The sequence below is a fragment of the Bufo bufo genome, chromosome 10 (genome assembly GCF_905171765.1).
Source record: "Bufo bufo chromosome 10, aBufBuf1.1, whole genome shotgun sequence".
Classification (NCBI taxonomy): domain Eukaryota; kingdom Metazoa; phylum Chordata; class Amphibia; order Anura; family Bufonidae; genus Bufo; species Bufo bufo.
This window is the reverse complement of record NC_053398.1, coordinates 130,779,523-130,804,867: the sequence shown is the minus strand read 5'-3', so window position 1 is coordinate 130,804,867 and position 25,345 is coordinate 130,779,523. Positions and strand designations below refer to the sequence as shown.

Below are 25,345 nucleotides of genomic sequence, written 5' to 3'. Positions count from 1 at the left end.
CGTTCAGCCTCCGCTCCTCTCAGTGAGCGGACACCTGAACGCTGCTTGCAGCGTTCGGGTGTCCGCCTGGCCGTGCGGAGGCGAGCGGATCCGTCCACACTTACAATGTAAGTCAATGGGGACGGATCCGCTTGAAGATGACACTATATGGCTCAATCTTCAAGCGGATCCGTTCCCCATTGACTTTCAATGTAAAGTCTGAACGGATCCGCTCAGACAACTTTCACACTTAGAAAATTTTCTAAGTTTTAATGCAGACGCATCCGTTCTGAACGGATGCGAACGTCTGCATTATCGGAGCGGATCCGTCTGATGAAACATCAGACGGATCCGCTCCGAACGCAAGTGTGAAAGTAGCCTGAATTTGTGTTTTAATGATGGACCCTCAAACATTGAGCCTATGTAAATGCTACCATAGTTAAATCCTTCCCAACCGGTCCAAGTAAATATACAGCATTAGTGCAGGAGGGGTGTTCCCACTCCATATGCTGCGGGTGCTGGCTGTGTAGTATAGTTGACACCTGCCAGCAATGACCGGAGATGAACCCAGTTCTGGATAACTGTCACCTCAGATGCTGTGGTCAATACGGACTGTGGCACCTGAGAGGTTAAGTGAGAAGGAAGGAACTCTCTCTGACCTCCGTTCAGCACCCCCTGCAGCAAAACTGCAGGTAGTGATAGATTGCTATGGCTGCATTTGGCATTGTGAAGGCTCCCAGGTCTGCCACAGTAAACTGCCTATTAAGTCCTGTGGCAGCCAGTGAAAATCCCATGGACTGCAGTAGTACACTATTGCAGTCTATGGAATTAATAATCAACAGAATATAAAATGTCGATTTTTTTTTTTCAAGTGAATTTTTTTTTTTTTAAAGTGTAACTGCTGTTTCATTTGATTTGTAGGGACAGTGACAGGGAACATTTTTGTAATATACTTTAGTTAGGGAAAACATTTATTTTTAGTAGAAAACTGGCTGAAATGTCCCTTAGCGGCTCTCTTTCAAATGAGTGTTGCGAATGGCCATCCGTCTTTTATTAGCATAGGAGAGATGGGATGTGCGGGAGCTGCTCCCATACAGCCTGGTGGGCACAGGAGCCTTATGTGTTAAAATGAAATATACATTCCCCCTTTTTATTAAATATAATGCACTTGTACACTCTGTAAGCTCACTGACCAGTACTGTCAGTAAGACGCTTTCCCCCTGCACTCCCGGCTGACTAATAAAGCAGCCGCCAGGAGCGATGCCTGTGTGAGCCGTAAGCGCTCACTGCAGGCAGGCAGGAGGAAGCTCTCATAGCTGTCCTTATATACTGTGTAGCAGCTTCCCCCTGCCTGCCTGCACTGCCTGTAGCGAGCGCTTACCTAAAAATAAAAGTTCTCCGTAAATAAAGTATATTACAAAAATGTTCCTTGTCACTGTCCCTACACATTAGCAAAAAAATAAATAAACAGCAGTTACACTTTAAGGGTTTCTGATGGTAGTTGGGACAGTCTTTTCTATGTGTAACCTGTCTTGCTGGCACTGTCCCCATTGACCTGTATAGATCACAAAAGACTGGTTCTGCAACATCAAGCTATTTTTACATGAAATTTAGGGGATCATGTCTCCTGTATGTCTTGTAGATCAGATTTTGACACATAATTTCTTTCATAATTTTGATAAAAAAGAGATACTTGAGAGCACATCTCATGAGTGTTATGTGCAAAAGCCCTTACTGTGTTGTTGCTCTCTGTATACAGCAGATGAAACCAAAGAACACATTTTCATCTAGTGCTGTCTATTATACTCCAGAGCTGCACTCACTATTCTGCTGGTGGAGTCACTGTGTACAATATAATTCCTGTATTTCAGGTTATGAGTTGGTTTTCATCTGCAGACGAACTCCATGTTATAAGAAATGTACAAGAGAACATAACTGTAACCTCCAAAGGGCTTGTCCCCGATAAGTTAGGAGAGTTAAGGAGTCCAGCTGTAAATCTCAGTCATTTTCTTCATAGTAATGAGGGTCGGGAAGTGGATGAAACGGTAGAGGACTGCACTGACTATACAGCTGCGAGTGAAAGCAGCACCACAATCTCTGCCTGTCATCAGTGCATACCCCCAGCATGTGGTACTTTTCTAGCATCAGATAGAGGGAACTCACTGAAGTATCACATAGGTGGAGAAGGACTTCTGTACTCAGGATGCAGAGGGGAGATGCAGCAAGATGGGCCTACAGTAAAGGAAGTAATGCAGGGGTTCACTCCTGCATGTGACTCCAGTAGTCGACATCATGAATACAGTAGATTAACACAGACTGTGATGCAATGCAGCCATCCACCACTGGATGACAAAACGGCATCCAATACAGGTGAGAATAATTTTTTATGGGTAAGTAAACATATGGATTTTGTTCTGGATTCACCTTGGATTAAAAAATTCATAGCTTGCTTGTTTTTCAATGCAGAAAAGGTCTGCGGTAGAGATGAGCAAATTTCCGCTTCGTTTACTGGTAAAAGCAGAATTGTTACCATGGACCATAACGCAATTCTATGACGGAATGCCTTTAGAGGCATTCCATCATAATAGAAGTCTATGGGTTGCATAACGGATCTGTCCCGTTTCAATTGTGCAGGGGAGTCCTCTCCTGCATAACGGAAATGGGACAGATCCGATATGCAGCCCATAGACTTCTATTATGACGGAATGAATAATGGAATGCCTCTAAAGGCATTCCGTTATGCATTCCGTCATAGAATTGCGTTATGGTTTGTGGTAACGGAATCCATAACGCAATTCTGCTTTTACCAGTAAACGAATCGCAAACGAATTTCAAAATATGAAATTCGCTCATCTCTAGTCTGCGGCATATGGATGAGCCATATGAAATGTCATCCAGGTGCTGTAATAAACTATAGATTTTACCTAGGCAAATCTGTAGGTACAGTCCACAGTCTGAATTCACTGGGGAAAAAAAAAAACTCTTATGGAGTTTACAGTAAATTCCATGAGTGCTCTATGCAGATTATGTTGTGGATTTTACACCTCTACATTTGAAAGGGTGAAAAATTGACATGTTGCAAATTTTAAATCTGCATAGAGTTGTTCCTGACACTTACAAACGCTGCATATTTTCTGCCTGCAAATCAACATGGAGACATCAAAGAGTATCTGGTATGTGTGAACATGCCCTAAGAGTATAGATATAGTGGGCATATTTGTCTTGGAGTTGTTACAACTATGTACCTTTATGAGACCAATGGGTGGTTGTGCAGACTCTCTGTTATTGTATTATTATAATGAATGTTAGGCAGAGATAAAATGTAAGAACATGGCAATCTGCTGCCGTAATTGTGCAGCGCTCCTATCCATGTGTCCTCTTTAGAAGCTCCATGCCTGTTGATAGAGAGAGGAGGACTTGGTGATCTTGGGACCATTCTTTGGGTACAGCACCGACCCCTGCTGGCCACTGATGGGAGCTCAACAACTTTTGAAGACAGCATCATATATACGACTGAAATGGATATCCCAAGGTGTCCTGAGGGTACAGCGGAAGGTACGGTGCCTCCCACATGAAATTCAAATTAGACTCTTCACTTACAATTTTCACCATCCAGCCATATGATTGAAACACACAATCTACAGTACTGCTCTGTGTCAGCGGCAGGTGTGGGGATGATGATGCACTGAATTAATTTCTGTTCTACCTGCTTTATGCCTATTGCCTTTTATGTTTCGCTTTTGCAGATCAGTTTTTTCTCACTTTGAATATGTCACATAAAGAGATATTGTACGCCAGGCAGTGCCATTCCTTCCTGATCGGCCTAATCTTGGACTTTATACAGCAGGGGAACCCCAAGCCCAGTATCTGTAACGTGATGAGCCTTGTGAGCATGTGTTGGGTGAGTAACTGACAAATTAAACACTTGGTAGATAAATGCTAGATTGGTGGGAGTCCAACCACAGACACCATGGCCCCGGGACACACAACAGCAGCAAGGTAGACTTTGAATGGAGTATCAACTGAGGAGTGCACAGTGGAGCACATCTCTGATGTCTTTCCACTGGGCCCTTACTAATCTAACAGTTATTGTCTAGTGTGTAAGCTCCATGTCGGCAATAGGAATGTGCATATCTTGGTTTAGTAATGTAAGAATGGCCCATTGTCAGCTTATTAGGCTACTTTCACACTGGCGTTTCTGGGTCCGCTTGTGAGATCCGTTTCAGGGCTCTCACAAGCGGCCCAAAACGGATCAGTTTAGCCCCAATGGATTCTGAATGGATAAGGATCCGTTCAGAATGCATCAGTTTGCCTCCGTTTAGCCTCCATTCCGCTCTCGAGGCGGACACCAAAACGCTGCTTGCAGCGTTTTGATGTCCGCCTGACGATGCGGAGCTAAACGGATCCGTCCTGACTTACAATGTAAGTCAATGGGGACGGATCCGTTTTCACTGACACAATATGGTGCCATTGAAAACGGATCGGCCTCCCATTGACTTTAAGTGTAAGTCAAAACGGATCCATTTGCATTATCATGAGCAAAAAAAAATAAAAAATATTGTTCATGGAAATGCAAACGGATCCGTTCTGAACGGATACAAGCGTTTGCATTATAGGTGGATCCGTCTGTGCAGATACCAGACGGATCTGCACCTAACGCAGGTGTGAAAGTAGCCTTATTCTTATTGAGCTAGTTACACATATCTCTCCACAGTGACTGAAGAGAATTGGGATCTGGGGCTGAGGGCAGAGCAGACTGTGCTTTTCTAATGATCACATCACTGCCAGTGGATATCTCCGTGCTGTCAGCATTGATAAGATTTTATTATTTTACTCATTTTCTGCAGAGCTTTACAGACATTTGTCCATTTCTCTGTCGTTGCTGTACAGGAAATCAGAAAAGCTATAACATTTTACATTTCCTTTCAGGCTTTTCAGATTCCAGTCAGACAGTTTGTCAATAACTTAATGGTTCCAAAGTTTTATAAAGGAAAGAAACACACGAGAGAGGCTCTACTGTGCTGGCTAGAGGTGTGTGATTATAACTATAGCCTGATGTCTTCCATCAGCCTTGTCAGCATTTGCTTGTGATTCTGCTTTTGAAGTAAAAGTTGGTGTGGGATCGAGTCACACCATGCTGTATGAAGACTGAAGGGGTTGTCCTGTGTGTATGCCATACATGTTCAGAGGGGAGTACCTCTAAACTATGTAATGTTCTTTACTTGCTGACATTTACTACATTTTCTGCTAATAATCATTAAGGACTTGTTCACATGGTAGATTGTGTGTACAAAAACAGCTGGTTTCCAATAGGAATCAATCTGTAGCCATATGGATGGCAGCATAATTTCCATGTGGATTTCTATATCGCGTCTAGAAGGGCCATGTCCCCTTTTTTTTTTGCAGGGAAACCACCATAAACCACAGCAGGCATCTGCATGCAGATTAGCCCCATTTAATAGGGTTGAAGATGCGGATGCAAAACCGCAGCAGAAATCAGAGGATCAGCATCGGATGCTGCCGTGGGTTTTTAATATAGACCATAGCCTTATTGTGAGCCCTGAAATTTGGATATTTTTTTTTCGTGTGCGCGCAATCTGCCTTGTGTGAACACAGCCTTTTATGTAAATCTATAAACAGCACCAGATTGAGGCCACTTCTAAATGGTAATGGCAGCTGCTAAACTGTTCTCCAGTAAAAATATTCATCAGTTTACTTCGGTTTCTCTTTAGTTCTCTCTGCCGTATGCACGAAGATATGGCAAGTGCGTTAACATGATGCTGCAGAAGGGACATCACAGGTCCGCGTCGTGTGTCACCCTGAGAAATCTTCTATACTAGCTTCCTCCTCACCCCACCTCTTCAGTTAAGTGACTGCATTTTCCAGCGTCTAGGGAAAGCGATTTTTAAGTATTTATTACTGATTTATTGGGGGAGAGTTAAAGGAAACCTGTCAGCTCCCATAGGCTGCCCTCACTGAGGGGAGCATAGTGTAGACACAAGCCCACTGATTGCAGCAGACTGTCACGGCATTCAGTACTTTTAGTATGCTGCCCTTTCATGACTCCAGATGATTGACAGGTTTCTCCCTGTGAAAACTGTCAGTCATCGTCCGTAGGCAGGGGCAGCGCGTAGCATCAGACTCTCTCGCACGGCTCTGGTACGAGGTTCAGCAGGTCAGTAACCTAAAAGTACTGAATGCTGAAATCAGTGGGTGTGAGATCAGCATACAGGAGCTGACAGGTTCCCTATTAAGGAGCTAATGGTCTGCTCAGGATTTGGGGTGAATATTTTAATTGTATGGATTTCATTTTGTTAGCACAACAGAGAGACTAGGAATAAAACTGTTTTATTCAGATTTGAACGTTACCTCCAGTAAATAAATTACTTCTAGTTTTGGAAAACTATAATAACATACGACGCACATCAGATTCCAGTTCATCATCAGGAAGGGTTCGTTATTAAATACAGGATCTATTTTGCAAAAGATTCTTTTTATAAATTGTACAAACTGCACAGCTTAATAGGTCTGTCCCATAGAGGAAGCAACAAACCGACAGCTGGTAATAGACTATATACAAGGAGCGAGAAATATTACACGTGAGCAGATCACTAAGTCGTCTGTTAGGAGGGCTGATGATCCGGGAGGACGCGGCTTCATCAAGTCCAATAGCTGAAGAATTGTTCACACCTAAGGAAAAAAATAAATCAGTGACTGTTACTTTGATGTAATTGAAAGGTGGAATCTGATTGGTTGATTTTGATAAATCTCCCCCATTATTTCCCCTGACACAGTTAATTTTGATTGAAAAGGGTATTGTCTCACTTGAGCAAAAGGCATTTATCATGTAGAGAAAGTTAATACAAGGCACTTACTAATGTATTGTTATTATCCATATTGGTTCCTTTGCTGGCTGGATTCATTTTTCACATTATACACTGCTCGTTTCCATGGTTATGACCACCCTGCAATCCAGCAGCAGTGGCCGTGCTTACACACTATAGGAAGAAGTGATGGACTATGTGAGCACCAGTGAGGACGACACTTTCCTATAGTGCACAAGCAAGGTAATATGGATAATAACAAATTGAGGTCCACAATGCACTGGCACTGACCGCGTTGCCACTGTCTGCAGACGCGGACCCGTTCACTTGAATGGGGTCCGCGATCCGCACCACAAAAAAGTAGTGCATGCACTACTTTTTTGCAGTGCAGAGGCACAGACAGAAAACCCACAGAAGCACTCCGTAGAGCTTCCAATCCGTGCCTCCGTTCCGCATCTACCGGATTGACGACACATTCAAGTAAACGGGGCCGGTGCCCGTACATTGCAGACCAAACGGACAGCGGCCATGTGCATGAGGCCTTACAGTGATCCAAGTTGTTATGGTTCCAGGGATTTTTTTTTTTCATCTGTGCATTTCAAAAACTATATTAGATTTTTCCGCTGACATAGATGTATGAGGGGTGAGTTGTATTTTTTAATGCCACCATTTTAGGTGTACCTCTACTGTTATTATATGTACTTCTAAACATTTTGGGGCAGTGGTGTGAAAAAACACAGACGGCATTGATTTTTGATGGTGTATGCCTTACAAATTAGGCGCAGCGTGTGGCAGTCCACGTGGCTGAACTGAAATCCCAGGTTTAGGGGCTTGTGTAGATTTTTAGTTACGGCCCCTTCTAAACGTGGCGCCGATCACACATTTTTTGTCTTTTTCTTGCAGCACATCACCCTGGGTAAATTTGGCAGTGTGAATACAGTGAAAGATCAACACTAAAACTATAGTTTATCTATGACTCTGGTCGATCATGCATAAAAAACATCCTCAATGACAGCACAGTCTGTAAATGGCGCTTGTTGCAGCATTTACCAGCTATTGCTTACTAGCAAACGGGTTATGGCAAATGTCATGAACATACTGAACGTTCTGGAGGGCGCTGTACAATAGCCAGATTCAGGAAAAAAAATACAGGGGGTCATTTATCAAACTGGAGTAAACTAGAACTGGCTTAGTTGCCGATAGTGACCAATCAGATCCCTCCTTTCATTTTAGGAGCTGTCCAAAATGAAAGGTGGAATCTGATTGGTTGCTATGGGCAACTAAGACAGTTCTACTTTACAACAGTTTGATAAATGACCCCCAAAGTCCCTCAGAATGTGGCGCAGCACTCCATGGGCTGAAGTCAGATATGATATAGGACGGGCGCTCATGTGGAAAGTTACTTAGCGTTATGGAGAAAGTGAGCAGAGCTGACCCTGCACTTGGTCTCTCTGCAGCACACACAGATCTGTTACATGTGGGGTATAACAAGAGACACTTACTGGATGTTAAGAGGACATTCAGACAATGGTGGAAGGACTTAGGGAAATGTGGCTTGGATTCTGAGGAGAGAAGTAGTAATGAGTGAGTAGTTAGACTGTAGAATCTGAAAATAAATCCATCCAGTCAGGAATCAGTTAGCAGAAGTGAGTGTTATATAGAAAGTGGTGAGAAATAAAGGGGTTAACGAATCCCTGGAGGCAATAATAACTTATTAATGACCTTGTCCAGTGATGGCTCTAATCCTGTTGTGAAAACTTTGGTTTTACTGATGCAGCAGAGGCGACTTTGTTAATTGGTACCATGGGTCACATTTACTAAGGGCTAATGCACACGACTATATGTATTTTGCGGTCTGCAAAAAATATGGATGACGTTTGTGTACATTCCGTATTTTGCGGAACAGTGATATGCAAAATAACCGTGGAGCCCCAGTTATGGGTCTTCAACACAGTATTTTGCAGAACGGAACAGCTGGCCCCTAATAGAACAGTTTTATCCTTGTCTGTAATGCGGACAATAATAGGACATGTTCTATTTTGTTTGCAGAATGGAAATATGGACATACGGAAACGGAATGCAAACTGAGTAACTTCCGTTTTTTTTGCGGACCCATTGAAATGAATTGGTCCGCAAAAAAACCCCCAAAAAACGGAATGGACGCAGAAATGAAATACGTTCGTGTGCATGAGCCCTACTAGTATTTTTTATGTCAGTCTGAGCCCTTTTTTACACGAGCGTGACGGATTGGCTCCGGATGCGTTCAGTGAAACTCGCACCATTTTGCAAGCAAGTTCAGTCAGTTTTGTCTGCGATTGCGTTCAGTTTTTTCCATGTGGGTGCAATGCGTTTTGATGTGTTTTCACGCGCATGATAAAAAACTGAAGGTTTACAAACAACATCTCTTAGGGCTCTTTCACACCTGTGTTCTTGTCTTCCGGCATAGAGTTCCGTCGTCGGGGCTCTATGCCGGAAGAATCCTGATCAGTTTTATCTTAATGCATTCTGAATGGAGAGAAATCTGTTCAGGATGCATCAGGATGTCTTCAGTTCCGGAACGGGACGTTTTTTGGCCGGAGAAAATACCGCAGCATGCTGCACTTTTTGCTCCGGCCAAAAATCCTGAAGACTTGCCGCAAGGCCGGATCCGGAATTAATGCCCATTGAAAGGCATTGATCCGGATCCGGCCTTAAGCTAAACGTCGTTTCGGCGCATTGCCGGACCCGACGTTTAGCTTTTTCTGAATGGTTACCATGGCTGCCGGGACGCTAAAGTCCTGGCAGCCATGGTAAAGTGTAGCGGGGAGCAGCATACTTACCGTCCGTGCGGCTCCCCGGGCGCTCTAGAGTGACGTCAGGGCGCCCCAAGCGCATGGATCACGTGATCACATGGACACGTCATCCATGCGCATGGGGCGCTCTGACGTCATTCTGGAGCGCCCCGGGAGCCGCACGGACTGTAAGTATACTGCTCCCCTGCTCCCCACTCCTACTATGGCAACCAGGACTTTAATAGCGTCCTGGCTGCCATAGTAACACTGAAAGCATTTTGAAGACGGCTCAGTCTTCAAATGCTTTCAGTACACTTGAGTTTTTCCGGATCCGGCGTGTAATTCCGGCAAGTGGAGTACACGCCGGATCCGGACAACGCAAGTGTGAAAGAGGCCTTAGCAAACTTGTACTAATTAGCTTTTGCATACCCTGTCTGCCGGGAGGTATCACACATTTTGTGTGTGTTTTGTCACCTATATGCTTTTATATTTATGTATTCAATAAAGTTTATTTTTATTTTTGTATACATTTCCGTTTTAGACTCTTTTGTTCCGTTGTAGGTTTAACCATCAGTGAAAAACGCATTGCATCCGCACTTGCTTCTGGATGCAATGCGTTTTTCACCGAAGCCCCATTCACTTCTATGAGGCCAGGGCTGCATGAAAAACGCAGAATGCAGAACTGATGCGTGGAAAAAAAAACAACTCATGTACACAGACCCATTGAAATTAATGGGTCAGGAGTCAGTGCGAGTGCTATGCTCATGTGAAAGAGGCGTAAGCGTTTGTTTACATGGCACATTCAAAGTGACACATGCAGTTTTAATGAACCTCACCTGTTCTAGTGGTGGAACCACACCATGTGAATAGACCCCAAGACTGTGCTTTTCATCAAACAGAGGGATCAGGGGTGCTGCTAACCATATTTACTAAAAGCCACACTCTTAAATTCAGCAGGTTTTTAACTTTGGGACTATAATGAAATGAAATCTGCACCATTTCCTTCTGTTCCACTCGCTACATTAGCAGCACAGTGTACAAAGAAAAATACTTATTTTTTTGTTAAACCAATGCATTATATGATAGTTTATATACTGGGAACATTCTGAGGGCAGCATGAAGCAGTGACTAATGCTGAAAAGCTGCTGCATCATCTTCACAGGATGTGCCAGAGAACAGTCACGGTAATTCATGAGCTCTTCCTCTCCCACTTGATGATGAATACTAAAAAGAAAACTGCCCCTCATCAGCAGGTAGGCAGCGGAGGAGCTCATGAATTACCATGACTCTTCTCCAGCACATACTGCGATGAGTGGCACAACAGCTCACTATGTGTTAGTTACCTAGAGGACGGTGTATGGCAGGGGTCAGCAACACAACTACCAACATTCATACTTCCCCTGCTATTCTCAGAATTCATAGAGAAGTGAATGCAGCATGCTGAGAGTGGTAGTTTCACCACAGCTGGAGTTCTGAAGGCTGCTGATCCTGGGTGTATGGTATAGTGACACTATCTGTGTGGTGTGAAGTATTGACGCCCTTACTGCAGAGATATATTGGCGGTTGATGAATCTGGATTTTTCCACCACCGGGGAGGTGACACCAGAGCTGTTCCTTCTTTCTGGAAAGGTGTACTGTGCGGAGGCGTCACACGGAGATCCGGCATCTTCAGACAGATTGTCCTGTGGAATACTGGAGACACAACCGCTGTCCGAGCCGCTAGATCCAGCCCCAGACATACAGTGAGAAGACTCCGAGCTCTCTGTGGCTGCAAGTGAAGGGCAAGACGATTAGTATGTGCTGAGCAGTAAGAAGAATGCAGGAGAAGGCCGATAATCTGACACGTACTCATGGAAGGCTGGCTGCAGCTCGTCTCGTTCTCCAACTCGTCTTCCTCTAAGCAGCCACTGGTCTCAAATGATCTAGTGGGGGACAGCACTCCGGGCAGAAATGTTTGGTTGACATACATGTGCAGGTTAAGGGGTCCCAGTAATGATGCAGAAGAAGGGCCACAGGCAGAAGGTACAGAGTTACACGTGATGGGCGCCTGCGTCCTCTTGTAAGGATCTAAATGGTCAAATAAGGACACGGCAATGGAGGCTCTGGTCCTTGCCCCTGCACATAAAAGAGAAGGTATGAGCTACCTCAGCCTGATACTGTAAACGTTAGAGGGTAATAGGGGTATAATGGCATACCTCGCCCTTTCATGATGTAATCGATAGCACGGTTGTTAATTGCTGCATCACTCGGCTTGATGTCCAAAAATGGCTTATTACCGACACCCATAGAAACCATTTCCTGCATGCGGACCTCTGTAGGAATGAATTGCAGAGGAGGAAAAAATGACTGAAAGCATTGATATCAGTGGCGCAAATTTCTGAAGGCGCCCCTTGTATAATACTGTTGAGGGGACCCTGACAATAGAATCTTTTAGTCCTCATCTCGTGTGAGCCCCAAAGCAGCCGCTTCCCCTATAGCTACATCCCTGAATGATATATATATGTGCGATACAGTGTATATGACGGCCACTGAATGGCGCTGTGTAATGCTTTTGATTATAGAAAAGACAGTAAAGCTGATCACCAGGGGTCCCAGCATTCAGCTAGACTAGATCTTCTGCAACAGAAAGGTGTCCAGAGCAGCCATATATTAACTCCTTGTTTCCTATCCACATGCCACTTACAAAAGAGCACTGTACCTTTATTCCTGGTCGCTTGCTGCCACAGGATTTTGGCAATGTCAGTTGTCCATGCTTGCTTGATTTCAGCGCTGCTTGCTTGGAGAATGTGAGTGTCATTGGATTTCCGCCTCCTGAACCATATTTCAAAGCGCTGACCACTGTCTCCAGAGTTTTCAGTCAAACCAATGTCTGCTGTCTGCAAGCCAGAGAAAGGGAGTAAGGTCAAATCCCTACAACTAACGTACCAGTAATCCCTTATTGGGTTTATAGTATGAGAAAAAAGGATGCCAAGAAATGGGAATGTACGTGTTGTAGAAATAATGCCGTTATTTATAAGTACTCAAAAACAGCAACAAAAAAAATTACAATTGTGTCCTAAAATGAAGTTATTAAAGGGGTCATAGCATGAAAATGTAAATTGTATCTGGAATCTTGAATTCAGCAGCAGTAAAGGTAACAATAAATCCACACCAGATCTGGTTGTGCAATTCATACTGTAAATGCTGCGGGTTTGCTGCAAATTTCACCATCTGCATTGTAACGGGTGAAATCGGAGATGGGAATCCGCAACATAAATTAATGCGCCGTGGATTTAAATTTAGGTCAAATTATTTGCAAAAATTTCCTGCAGCATGTCGATGACATTTTTTCAACATCTCATCCACTTTGCTGCTACTGTATTATATTGTGGATTGTCTTAATGCATTTTTGCAGCAGAAAACCTGGAGTGTATCTGCCACATATAGGTACCAACTCTGTATACAAACAGCCACAGGGGAAGAGTCTCCTTTGATGATTTTGCAGTCACGCTTGAACAGGGCGATCAAAGGGTTAAATGCTTTGGGTCAGAGTTTCATTTGATCCCAGCAGTTAGAGCACACGCTGCACTGAATATCCTTCAAAGGGTTTTTCTGGACCATTGTAATGATAATGATAGGGGTTGTGCAGTGTCAGATATCCTCAGTACAGGTAGTCAATATCAGATCCAATGACTGCAGAAACTGTAATTGTCCTACATCTTCACTATAAGCTAGATGACGTGCAGGTAAACAGCTGAACAGCTCAGGTGCTGGCTGTCGGCACCCTGCTGATTTGATATTGATGACCCATGCTCAGGATGCGTCACCAATATCTGACACTGCATAACACCTTTAGGCCCCTTGAAGACTAGCGTGTCCGGAAGCGTTGCGGCAAACCATGCGAGTAGGTACCCAATTGCAGTCAGTTTTGACTGCGATTGCATTCCGTTGTTCAGTTTTTATCGTGCGGGTGCAATGCGTTTTGCACGCGCGTGATAAAAAACTGAATGTGGTACCCAGACCCGAACTTCTTCATTGAAGTTCAGGTTTGAGTTCAAGGTTGTGTAGATTGTATTATTTCCCCTTATAACATGGTTATAAGGGAAAATAATAGCATTCTTAATACAGAATGCATAGTACAATAGGGCTGGAGGGGTTAAAAAATAATAATAATTTAACTCACCTAATCCACTTGTTCGCGCAGCCGGCATCTCTTCTGTCTTCTTCTTTGAGGAATAGGACCTTTGATGACGTCACTGCGCTCATCACATGGTCCATCACATGATCTTCTACCATGTTGATGGATCATGTGACGGACCATGTGATGAGCGTAGTGACGTCACCACAGGTCATTTTCCTGTGCACAGCAAAGATGAAGACAGAAGAGAAGCCGGGCTGTGTGAGCAAGTGGATTAAGGTGAGTTAAATTATTATTTATTTATTTTTTAACCCCTCCAGCCCTATTGTACTATGCATTCTCTATTAGGAATGCTATTATTTTAGCCTTATAACCATCGTCTCCTAGCAACCGTGCGTGAAAATCATACCGCATCCGCACTTGCTTACGGATGCTTGCGATTTTCACGCAGCCCCATTCACTTCTATGGGGCCTGCGTTGCGTGAAAAACGCTTAATATAGAACATGCTGCGATTTTTTTTTTTATAAACCAAATTTTATTCATTTAGTTGCATATACAATATACATTCTTCCAATGTTTACATGCTGCGATTTTAACGCAACACACAAGTGATCCGTGAAAATCACCGCTCATGTGCACAGCCCCATAGAAATGAATGGGTCCGGATTCAGTGCGGGTGCAATGCGTTCACCTAACGCATTGCACCCGCGTGGAAAACTCGCCTGTGTGAAAGGGGCCTTAATGACATTTTTTTTACTGCATTAATTAATGGATTAATTAAAGGGGTTTTCCCATCTGGACATTTATGGCATATTCTGTTGAGATAGGAATATCCGTTCAATCAGATGGTGACATAGAACCACAGCCAGGCTAATGACGGGACCCAGGACACTGATGGTACGGTCCAGCGTAGCCATCTTTATCCATGGCAGTGATTTATACTAGATACAGTAGTTCTTTCGTCTCCAGAACCTGGTTCACTTACCTTAAATGAGCGCTTGTAGATGTAGACATCTAACCCTCCCTCAATCCTCTTAGGTTTGCTGAATAAGATGAGATCCTCGAACAGAAAGACATGTCTCTGACACTTTTTCCGGCCCAGCCACACCGTGAACTCGTCCTGTCTCACCAGCTGCCCTTGCTCCTTCAAGTTCACCTGATGCCACAAAAATATGGGATGCAGTCATTATACCGGCTCATATGTCATACATAAGGATGCAGGGTCCTGTACACATTGACTGAAGAGTAACAACTCACATCACAGTCCCGTATGGCATCCATCGCCAGAAGATCATTGCCATGACGCAGCTGAAACTTCACCATTTCCTCGGCTGCCCTCAGGTATGCCAGCTCCTGTTCCTGCGCCTCCCCGCACTCTTTAATCAGGTCTTTCAGGAGAAGGGCATACTTGATCATCCTCTGAATAGGCTTCAGCAGGTATGAAGCCAGATCCATCTTGTCTCCCAGCTGACGCTGCTTGTTCTGAGCCACAAACGATTCAAGTCAGCATCTCACACCAGAAATTAATGATCAGCAAGAACATCCCACAAATTCACTGCAGCTTTCTTACCTTAAAAAATATGTTCCCATGGCTGGCGAGTAACAAGTCTGACCTGGGCTTATTCTTGCTGTACAGGGCATACATCCCAAACTGGTCTTTCTGCAGGAAAAAAAGGGAAAGGTCAGATAATAAGGGAAAATCACAAATGACATTACTGCCACTTAAAGGACAGCTCCAATTTTAGGATAATTATCTTTTTGTTTACAGACTTCCATGGCACAGACCTGAGGTGTCACATGCATGAGAGCAAATCAGGTAACCTTATCTACACAAGAGACAGGCACCAAAGAAATGCCACTGTATTTCTCATCAGCTTGTGTGGTGGTGGTGGCACAGAACTGGTCATATAGATCACAAAGTCCAGTGTGCGCAGAGCAACCACCCATCACATCTCGGCTTTCATCAGGTTGGATTATGTAATTCCTGATAATTGGCTGCAATAGGTAGCACCTTCACAAATCCTCAGAGGAAGCCTTAATGGGGTATATTCCCATGTAATAAAGCGATGACACTTGACTAGGATATGCCATCACTTTATGATCATTGGGGGTCCGACTTCTCAGAGAGACCTACCGATCCTTAGAATGAAGGGGCAGCACTGTGTCCTCTTCTACGTTGTTCCCGCACAGAAGTTCCCCTGCCCTTCTGATTGCAGGAAGCCAGGTGGCCAAGGGGAAAATGGTGAAGGGGATGCAGCGTGACACCAGAACTCCAGTCCCTTCATTCTTGGGATAAGTGGGGGCCCGAGAGATCATACCCCACCACTATCAATAATCCATCGCTCTTCCCTTAACCATTTAATACAATGTGAAGGAAAAAGCAACTATTTTTGTCAGGATCAGGGGAGCTACTTTCCTTCAAACTGCTATGGAGTCCCCTGAGGAAAAGGGTCCTGGGGCCGAGTGCCCCGCTGCAATATCTAAGACTGTCTCTCAGGATGAATAGGTATGGCTTGAGGTCAATGCCATGGGTCCACTTATGACCAACAAGAAGCCTATGGTCTATGTGACAGTGGCAGACGCTCTCAGTAGACCTCTACCACTATACATGCCTAATGTCCAGTCAAGGGAAGGTGGCGGGAGGCAGAGAAAATGGACACACATATCACAGTGAACTCCTGGGGTCACTTACATGCCGGAGAAAGCAGTGGCTAACTCTTAGAGGATGATTGCAGCAGCTTTCCAGCTCCTTCAGGAAATACTGGCTGTGGAAATCTCTCAGCTTCTCCAGGTTTCCAAAGATAATACCTCTCTTCCCCCGAAGGTCCTGGGGAAGGTCGATACGATCCATCTCCGGAAAGTAGTTCTCACTGATGTACCACAGGGATCGGACATATTCTCTCTCTGTGGTGACCATTTCATCGATGATATGCCGGAGTTTACTACATCAGAAGACAAACCACATTACTGCTGGACTTCACTGAAACTAACGTCTAGTTCTTGCAGGAGCCGTACTCCAGATGAGGTGCACCAAGATTGGTTAAAATATGGTGTATTGCAAGCTTAAACATTTATATTAATATAATAGGCCTGGGGTACTCAACAGGCGGATGCCAGCCGTCCGGACCCCTGCATGTCCCTCAAACTGCAGATAAACTGTATCTGCATTCTTAGGACTCAGATACAGTGGAATACAATGGTGAAGCAGTGAGCCTGCACCTCCCTGCTCCACTATTCACTGGTCAGTGCTCTATGACCCCAGCAGCAGGCACAATGAAATTACGTCATCATACCTGCTGCACTTAAAGGGAACCTGTCACCTGGATTTTGTGTATAGAGCTGAGGACATGGGTTGCTAGATGGCCGCTAGCACATCCGCAATACCCAGTCCCCATAGCTCTGTGTGCTTTTATTGTGTAAAAAAAACGATTTGATACATATGCAAATTAACCTGAGATGAGTCAGAGCTTGAAAATATGACTCTTCTCTGGTCACACAAGTAAGATATGACTCTTTTATGTTAATTTGCATATGGATCAAATTGTTTTTTTTCCCCCACAATAAAAGCACACAGAGCTATGGGGACTGGGTATTGCGGATGTGCTAGCGGCCATCTAGCAACCCATGTCCTCAGCTCTATACACAAAATCCCGGTGACAGGTTCCCTTTAAGGAGAAGCCAAAACCCAAGGATGATGTGCTCGGGGAAGCACTAGGGGAGTAGTGCTTTTTTTATTTTATCAAAACTACAAGGGCATCACTATTGGCTGCATATCTTTTGTGAATGTGCATATCTAGTGGGAGCGGGCACTAAGGGGTCATATCTACTGTAAGGGGCTAATAATGGGACATATCTTCTGTGAGGGGGCACTACTGTCGCATATCTGCTGTGAGGGGGCACTAAAGGGGCATATCTACTGTGAGGGGGACACTTAGTGGACATCATATTCTGTGTGGGGGCATAAAGTGTCATCACTATTGAGGGTGGCACTAAGGACATTCTTATTGTGTTGGGACACAATTACTCTGTGGGAGGGATTAGAGGCGTGGCTTATTGTAAAAATAAATAAATATTTCCACTGGGGGGGCACCGAAATTCCGGCGGCCGAAAATATCGGCCGAAAATGGGCCTAATCCATTTCGGCCGATATTGGTACATATCGGCAGAAAATATGGGGTTTGGGATTTGTGGGATTTGTCACCCGCGCCGGGCGGGCGGTTTACTTTAAGTCACTGCATCTTTATTTTACCTTACAATCGTGACGCTCCAGTAACAACTCTGCAGGCAGAGCGGAGGGCGGCGTAACGTCACTTACTCACGTAACGCGCCTGCTCCGCCTCCTTCATTCATAAAGTGGGCGGAGCAGGTGCGTCACGTGAGTAAGTGACGTTACGCCGCCCTCCGCTCTGCCTGCAGAGTTGTTACTGGAGCGTCACGATTGTAAGGTAAAATAAAGATGCAGTGAGTGATTAGTCTGCTGTGAGCAGCAGGGCCGGGGCTGTTATGGGTAGGGGGATCGGTCTATGGCACTGCTATGGGGAGGGGGGATCTGTGCACTGTTATGGGGAAAGGGATCTGTGCACTGTTATGGGGAAAGGGATCTGTGCACTGTTATGCCCATAACAGTGCACATATCCCCCCCTCCATAACAGCGCCACCCACAGATGAATTTCATTCATGAAAAATAATTATTAATAAAATCATTAAAAAAAAAGTATTTTAAAAGTATTTGGGCAAAAAGGCAGTTTCGGTTTTCGGTCAAGGGCATCCTGAATTTTCGGTTTCGGACCAGAATTTTCATTTCGGTGCACCCCTAATTTCCACAGTGCACTACATGCCACTGGTGTTGTCCTTGTGTTTTATTGCAACTCGGAGCTTCACCCGATGGCAGACCCAGGTATGTGGACCTTTATAAAAAGTACTTGATTACCCCTGTAATAGGCCATCAAATTTTCATCAGTCTGACTGCTGGGATCCCATGTCATCTAATATAACAGGGTGCCTATAGGGTCTTTTATTGTTAAACACTGCCACATTTCCATGCTGTAAAGCAGTGGACTTCATCTCTTGGCTCTCCAACTTTTAATACTGCAACTCCTAGCATGCCCTGAAAGCCTGAGGCAGGGCTGCAGAGCCACAGGTTGAGGACCACCACTCTATAGCCTCACGAGTATAGCGGGATCCCAAGTACAGAGTGTGATGGGTGGCACAGACAGCTGGTTATGGAATTATGTGTATACATTTACATATTTATAATCCTCTAACACTAATAAAATGAGACGGCCTCTTACCTGCTGCGGCACCGTCCATCTGCTGAGGAGACACTACTCCTCCTATCACTCGGCATTCGTTCTGCTGACCAGTCCAAAGAGAGCGGTAGTCTGGGGCTGCAGGAACGCTCTGCTAGCTCTGTGCTGCTCACTTCCAGTCCTTTGATGAACACACCAGTGTTCCCTCTCCTAGCTGGCTCGCTGAGCCTCCGCTGACTACAATGGCTGCTAACATCAGTCCCAGGAAGGTCAAAACTCTGAGCCTTTCTTAGCAACCTTCTTCCCATGGGACGGGATGGGGTAGGGGTCGAGCCCCCGGAAGGCACCTGGTGAACCAGTTCTAGGTGAAGGTCCTCGCTGGGAGAACTTTGAAGAGACAGTTTACGCATTCTGTACGCCGATGATGATGCAATGGAACTGGCACTGGAACCAGGGGGGCTAGCTCTGAAGACTGTCGGATCCGCTTCAGGTCGGTGAGACAGAACTCTCCCAAGTCTCCTCTCCCTGCCGCAGACAGGGGAGTGAAGCGGCTTATTTTGCATATAAGACACATTAATGTTCCTATCTGAATGTACTTTAAGGTCGAGACGTTTTGAGGCTGGAGACCAGACAGAGTTTTGTTCTCCCGACACTAAGCTTTTTGCCCTCAGTGCAGCTTCAAGTTTCTTCTCGAAAACTTGCTTAGCCTCCTGACACTTTGACCAAGCGAACTTCCAGTGTTTGATTCCCTTCTCATTCTTCAGTTCATAGGCGAGCTCTCTCATCTCCTCAAACTTGTTCTCTCCGATCATGGGATGCTGCAACTGGTACTTCTCAAGACTCTCAAAGGCACCAACGCAGAGCTCGGGAGAGTTACAGTCATCCAAGCTGATGGCACCAAGATGTCGCATCCCATCCAATGCCCATTCATAAGCCTGAAGAAGAAAATAAAGAAAGTCGGTAAAATGTATTTCATATTCACACTGCATATATTTCACACAATTTCAGCTCATATTCCACGAATTTAAAATCTGTTGAAAAGTGACGTGTGGCTTGTTTCTGCAGCTCTCATGGCAGGTTTACCTGGACCTGTAATGGTTCAGATTGCAAATCCAATGCAGAATCTGAGGGTCATCTTGGATTTCTGCTGTGGATTTGGCGTCAGATTTTTCCACATGTGATCAGGCAGATCAAAGACCTGAGCACAGAAAACGATAGATGAAACAAACAGCTACTTGTCATCAGCTCAGCCGGCATAGAGCGTCAACCTTTCTTGACGGCGATCATCTCGGTATTAAATAGGGCTATTCCCCAGAGAAACCACCAGCACCACAGGACCCTGACTCGCTATTATTGGACGGGACATCTAAATGCAAATATCAAGAGCTTTGATGTTCACTATTTCTTAATCTGCTCAAAGAGCAGCAACTCCACCTCTGAACTCCCTTCTGCACTCAATACCGCAAAAGCATCCTACAGAACGATCAAAGTGTCAGCTTCACTGTCATACAATCATGCATTGTGCCGAGAGCAGCCGGTGTGATCTGCAGTTCTGAACAGTGTTTGAAAACCTTCAGGTTGGTGCCTTTTCTCTTCTTTGAGACATTGTGGTGCCAACCATCTGATATTTAGGGGCACCACCTACTAAGTATTCATAAAGCCGGCTCCATAAAACTAAAGGGGTTCTCATCCTGTGGGAAACCGGACCCCCGACTCCTGCGGAGTCTCACAAATAGTCGTGTTCAATTCAGGAATGCGGTCACCTGACTGTGGGCTCCTGAAATTCATGGAGGGTGCAGCTGTGCCAGGATGAAGGAGGTGCCCAGTGCAATACAGGACCCACTATGCTCTGCAGACAAAAGATTTACTGCTTGTCCTGAAATGCCCAGTCCAGACAGTATGAGGTAATGAGCAAATCTTACAGAGCGGCATCAACCAGCCTATCCCCACAGTCAATGCCTGCACGCTGTAACAAGTGGTACCACTATAACCAGCATTCAGTTATACCTCAGTAAGTCCTGCAGTCTTAAAAGGGCCAGGCCAATAGGTTTTCTACCATTTTTGATATAACTAAGAGTGGGAAACAAATCAAATTGTAATTCGCTCATCCCATTCACGGCAGCCAAATACACGATGTCAGCATGCACAGAACATGATGGAAACACACTTAATTCAACCACATTATTATTCTACGTGATATCTCTCAAGTGTCAGTCTATGATCGGGCAAGAATTTTTCCAAATATAAAGGAAGTGACGACTGTGCAGGAAAAAATCATCCTGTTAAGAAATAACACATAAGTGCAGTGTTTTGACCTGCACAGAGAACTGTGTCAAGAATCTTGAGCGTGCCGCTTGCAAACACATACTGAAATATCCTTCAAATAGCGACTGCACCACAAGAGAGACCATCACGGCCTGTGCACACGGATGACATCAGCCTGCAGCTCCATACAGAATACACATTGCCCTAACAATCCCCACTCCCTACAACATCTCAGATTTGTACAACTGCCGAGCTTCTAATACACCTGCATAGGAGGAGGTCACTTCATCTTCACCTCCCCACAGGGCAGGGATTTCTTCAGTGTATTTCACTGGGATTTATAGGGCAGCTCTGGATCTCACACAAAAGGTGCAGAATTTCAAGAAGGCTCTTGTTGACCTCTTGGTCAAATGTAGAAGAAACTACAAGTCTATGAAAAGAAAGAGGGCGATCTATAGAAGTAGAGTGACGCTAGTCTGGGTGACCTCCTTCCCCATATACTGGTCACATCTGCTGGGAGGACAGGACAGATGTATGATCACCCCCACCCCCATTCAGCAGAATAGGGCGAATACCCTCTTTTATATAGGAGACTCCTGAACTCGTCTGAAGGAAGGGGGCTTGCAGCAGCTGTTGATCACTGGGGTCAGCCCCGACCATTGATGCAGCTCTTACCTCAATAGACGCACCCAGCACAATGAGAGCAAATCCACAGGGACCAGGCCGAGCCTAGGGCAGCTGCTAATACAGGCGCTCACACTGTACCAGACAGGTGTATGGAGACAGGTCACATGGAAGACAAGGCCACGCTTACAGCAATATAAAGGGTGAGGGGTCAACTCATCCACCTGTCACCTTAAATGCAGTTGTCAGGGCAGGCTGAGAGTTGTAGTTTTGCAGCCCTGGCAAACCACATTTTGGAGTCAATTAATACCAACCAATCCAGGTGTGACAGAGTTAATTTGCGTCCCCACAAGGGTCGGCCCAATTTCATGTCACGCTTTGTGTTCCAGCTGAATGAGCGATGATTGGAGATGGAGGAATCAGGCGTGGCTGGAATTTTAATTCAGCTGAAAGAAATTAGCCGACAGAGGTCCAGAAAGGGACAGCGGCTTCTCCTCCAAAAACCAGGGGGAAGGGGGGTGCAGTGCATGATGTGAAATGTTGGGGTTTTGTTACTGGAGGGTTTTAGAAATTAAATGCATTCTCTTTTCAGGGTAGATTCTCCCTTTCAGGCTGTTAGTTGTCACCAATACAGGAGGAAACGGGTATTTCTAGTTCTCCCACATCAAGGTCTTTTCTCCAAAAGCCTCCCAATTGATGCCAAGTGCCCTGAAAACACTGGATCATTTTCCTATTGACCGCTGATCACAGGTGCACCCAAAGGGCTTTGGTTATATAACCAGATCTGTGCAGGATACACAGAAGCTTGATTCTGCAGCACGGAGGAGAAGCTCATTCCTTTGTGTATAAGGCCTCATGCACACAAGCGTATTTTGTTTCCGTGTCCGTTCTGTTTTTTTTTGCGGATAGGATGCAGACCCATTCATTTCAATGGGTCTGCAAAAAACGCAGACAGCACACAGTGTGCTGTCCGCATCAGTATGTCCGTTCCATTGCCCCACGAAAAAAATAGTGCATGTCCTATTTTTTTCTAGTTTGCGGACAAGGATAGGCAGTATTACAATGGATCGGCAAAAAAAAACGGATGACATACGGAACGTCATCAGTTTTTTTTTGCAGATCCGGAAAGTTGCGAACCGCAAAAACACATACGGTCGTGTGCATGTAGCCTAAGAAAGAGAACAGGAAGAGCACGGAAAGTGCTCCCCGCATAGTAACATCACAATCAGGGTACGGTGCACAGGGCTGCAACTTTCAGATATACCACGCATTTTATTTCCTCGCCATTTTCTCACAGTTGACTGTTTGATACAATTATATCTAATGCAGGTAACCCTCTCTGACCGATACATTGCACCAGCAGCAGGACAGGAGAGAAAGCTGTGCAGCTGCTGCTGAGGTGTTCGGGTTGTGCAGCAAAACTTCAGCTCTGAGAAAAATAATTCTCTTCAATGATGGCAAGCAGAGAACACGAAAAGAGTGAGAAATGCAAAGTCCATTAAAGCTGCAGACATTTCACCTACGCTCAGTTACATACTTCTGGTATGTATGTAGCAGACATCATGGCTCCATCTCATAGGACTGTCCTATAAACTATTCTGAGGGGATGGCAGACGCTGTGGCGTCCACGTGCAGCCGTGGGCCTGGCCAATACTTCTATGATTTTGCAAGTACAACTGAGGTATTGCCATCAAGATCAGGCGGCCATATGCAGATACCGTCCGCAACGTCTGCCCATACCCTTATAGAGAAAATATAAATGAAGGAATAAGAGGAGCTGCATTGATTGTGAGGCGCTGATTTCCTCAGTGAAGAGGCCGGATAATTAAATGTTCTGCAGGATGTATGAAGAGATGAATCTGTCACTGAGTTTATGTAGCATCTGGAGACAAGCTGCAAACTTATCTCTGTGCACTCGGTGACTGATGTCAAACACATACACCTGACCAAGGACAAAAGCATGTCCTACTGGCCTTCATCGGGGCTGTATACATCAATATATCTTTTTTAACTGTATAGAAAAACCACAGCAGTACTTTTAGTCCGGCTGCCTCTCGCCGTGCCGCCACCGGAACTCCGCCCCCGCCCCCATTATAATCAATGGGAACGGAGTGGCTTTCGGGAGGCACATGTGAACTAGCGGCAGGACGGATCCGACAGGATGTTCACCCGCCGGAGTCCCCTGCCGCTAGTGTGAAACTAGTCTAAGCCTGCGTCAGTAAAGGGAACCCATGGATATGTTTAATGTATACATCAGGCGTATACGGTAAGTGCAGGCCACTGCCACAGTCTGCACTGGGCCTTACAACAACAGTGCAAAGGAATTACACCTACAGTAGTTGTGATGATCAAACTATGTCTCTTTATCAACCAACGTCACAACAGTGAAGTTATCATAATGCTAAATGGATTAGGGGCGAATATTAACCCTGTGTATGCCCAACCTAAATAACTCCATCTAACATGAGGATGATTATAGCGAGACGTGGCCTCTCGTCCTCCGGTTGCTCGTCAGCCTCTGCCATGTGTCTGTGAAAACCCATCAGAGAACAAATAAACCAATAATGAGACTCAAAGTGAGTGGGGGGGGGGGGGGGGGGGGTAGGGGTCTCATTTACCTACTAGGACCATAAAAGTTAATGTAAGTGCCACAGATAGCCACAGCCCTGCAGAGCTCGTCACCCACAAGGTGACGTAAAGTGGATTTTGTATACGGTCATAGTAAAAACTTACCTTTCTGAGAAAAGCAGCTCTGCCTATCGGAATAACCCCTTACTGCCCGCCTGTAGACTGTCTATACACTCACCTAAAGAATTATTAGGAACACCTGTTCTATTTCTCATTAATGCAATTATCTAGTCAACCAATCACATGGCAGTTCCTTCAATGCATTTAGGGGGGGGGGGGTCCTGGTCAAGACAATCTCCTGAACTCCAAACTGAATGTCAGAATGGGAAAGAAAGGTGATTTAAGCAATTTTGAGCGTGGCATGGTTGTTGGTGCCAGACGGGCCGGTCTGAGTATTTCACAATCTGCTCAGTCACTGGGATTTTCACGCACAACCATTTCTAGGGTTTACAAAGAATGGTGTGAAAAGGGAAAAACATCCAGTATGCGGCCGTCCTGTGGGCAAAAATGCCTTGTGGATGCTAGAGGTCAGAGGAGAATGGGCCGACTGATTCAAGCTGATAGAAGAGCAACGTTGACTGAAATAACCACTCGTTACAACCGAGGTCTGCAGCAAAGCATTTGTGAAGCCACAACACGCACAACCTTGAGGCGGATGGGCTACAACAGCAGAAGACCCCACCGGGTACCACTCATCTCCACTACAAATAGGAAAAAGAGGCTACAATTTGCACAAGCTCCCCAAAATTGGACTGTTGAAGACTGGAAAAATGTTGCCTGGTCTGATGAGTCTCGATTTCTGTTGAGACATTCAAATGGTAGAGTCCGAATTTGGCGTAAACAGAATGAGAACATGTATCCATCCTCTGATGGCTACTTCCAGCAGG

General features: G+C 45.1%; 2 protein-coding genes across 3 annotated transcripts in view; one reads left to right on the top strand and one right to left on the bottom strand.

The window, feature by feature from the left end:
- Positions 1 to 5,819, top strand: part of KCTD19 (potassium channel tetramerization domain containing 19) — a 57,771-nt gene extending 51,952 nt beyond the window's left edge. The window contains exons 12-16 of the mRNA XM_040408954.1: positions 1,851 to 2,349; positions 3,364 to 3,534; positions 3,726 to 3,880; positions 4,909 to 5,010; positions 5,712 to 5,819. Coding sequence (XP_040264888.1) covers positions 1,851 to 2,349; positions 3,364 to 3,534; positions 3,726 to 3,880; positions 4,909 to 5,010; positions 5,712 to 5,819 — 1,035 coding nt within the window. The remainder of the gene's footprint in view (positions 1 to 1,850; positions 2,350 to 3,363; positions 3,535 to 3,725; positions 3,881 to 4,908; positions 5,011 to 5,711) is intronic.
- A 498-nt stretch (positions 5,820 to 6,317) lies between these two features.
- LOC120980482 (rho guanine nucleotide exchange factor 40-like) overlaps positions 6,318 to 25,345 on the bottom strand; it is an 82,833-nt gene continuing 63,805 nt past the window's right edge. The window contains exons 14-24 of one of the 2 annotated variants that reach the window (XM_040409620.1): positions 18,984 to 19,876; positions 16,385 to 16,634; positions 15,263 to 15,352; positions 14,950 to 15,174; positions 14,678 to 14,848; positions 12,273 to 12,450; positions 11,770 to 11,886; positions 11,423 to 11,689; positions 11,119 to 11,342; positions 8,306 to 8,365; positions 6,318 to 6,669 (exon numbers count right to left, since the gene is read on the bottom strand). In XM_040409620.1, the coding sequence (XP_040265554.1) occupies positions 8,324 to 8,365; positions 11,119 to 11,342; positions 11,423 to 11,689; positions 11,770 to 11,886; positions 12,273 to 12,450; positions 14,678 to 14,848; positions 14,950 to 15,174; positions 15,263 to 15,352; positions 16,385 to 16,634; positions 18,984 to 19,876 (2,457 nt within the window). In that variant the 3' untranslated portion in view covers positions 6,318 to 6,669; positions 8,306 to 8,323. The remainder of the gene's footprint in view (positions 6,670 to 8,305; positions 8,366 to 11,118; positions 11,343 to 11,422; positions 11,690 to 11,769; positions 11,887 to 12,272; positions 12,451 to 14,677; positions 14,849 to 14,949; positions 15,175 to 15,262; positions 15,353 to 16,384; positions 16,635 to 18,983; positions 19,877 to 25,345) is intronic. The other variant, XM_040409621.1, reaches the window with a different exon arrangement.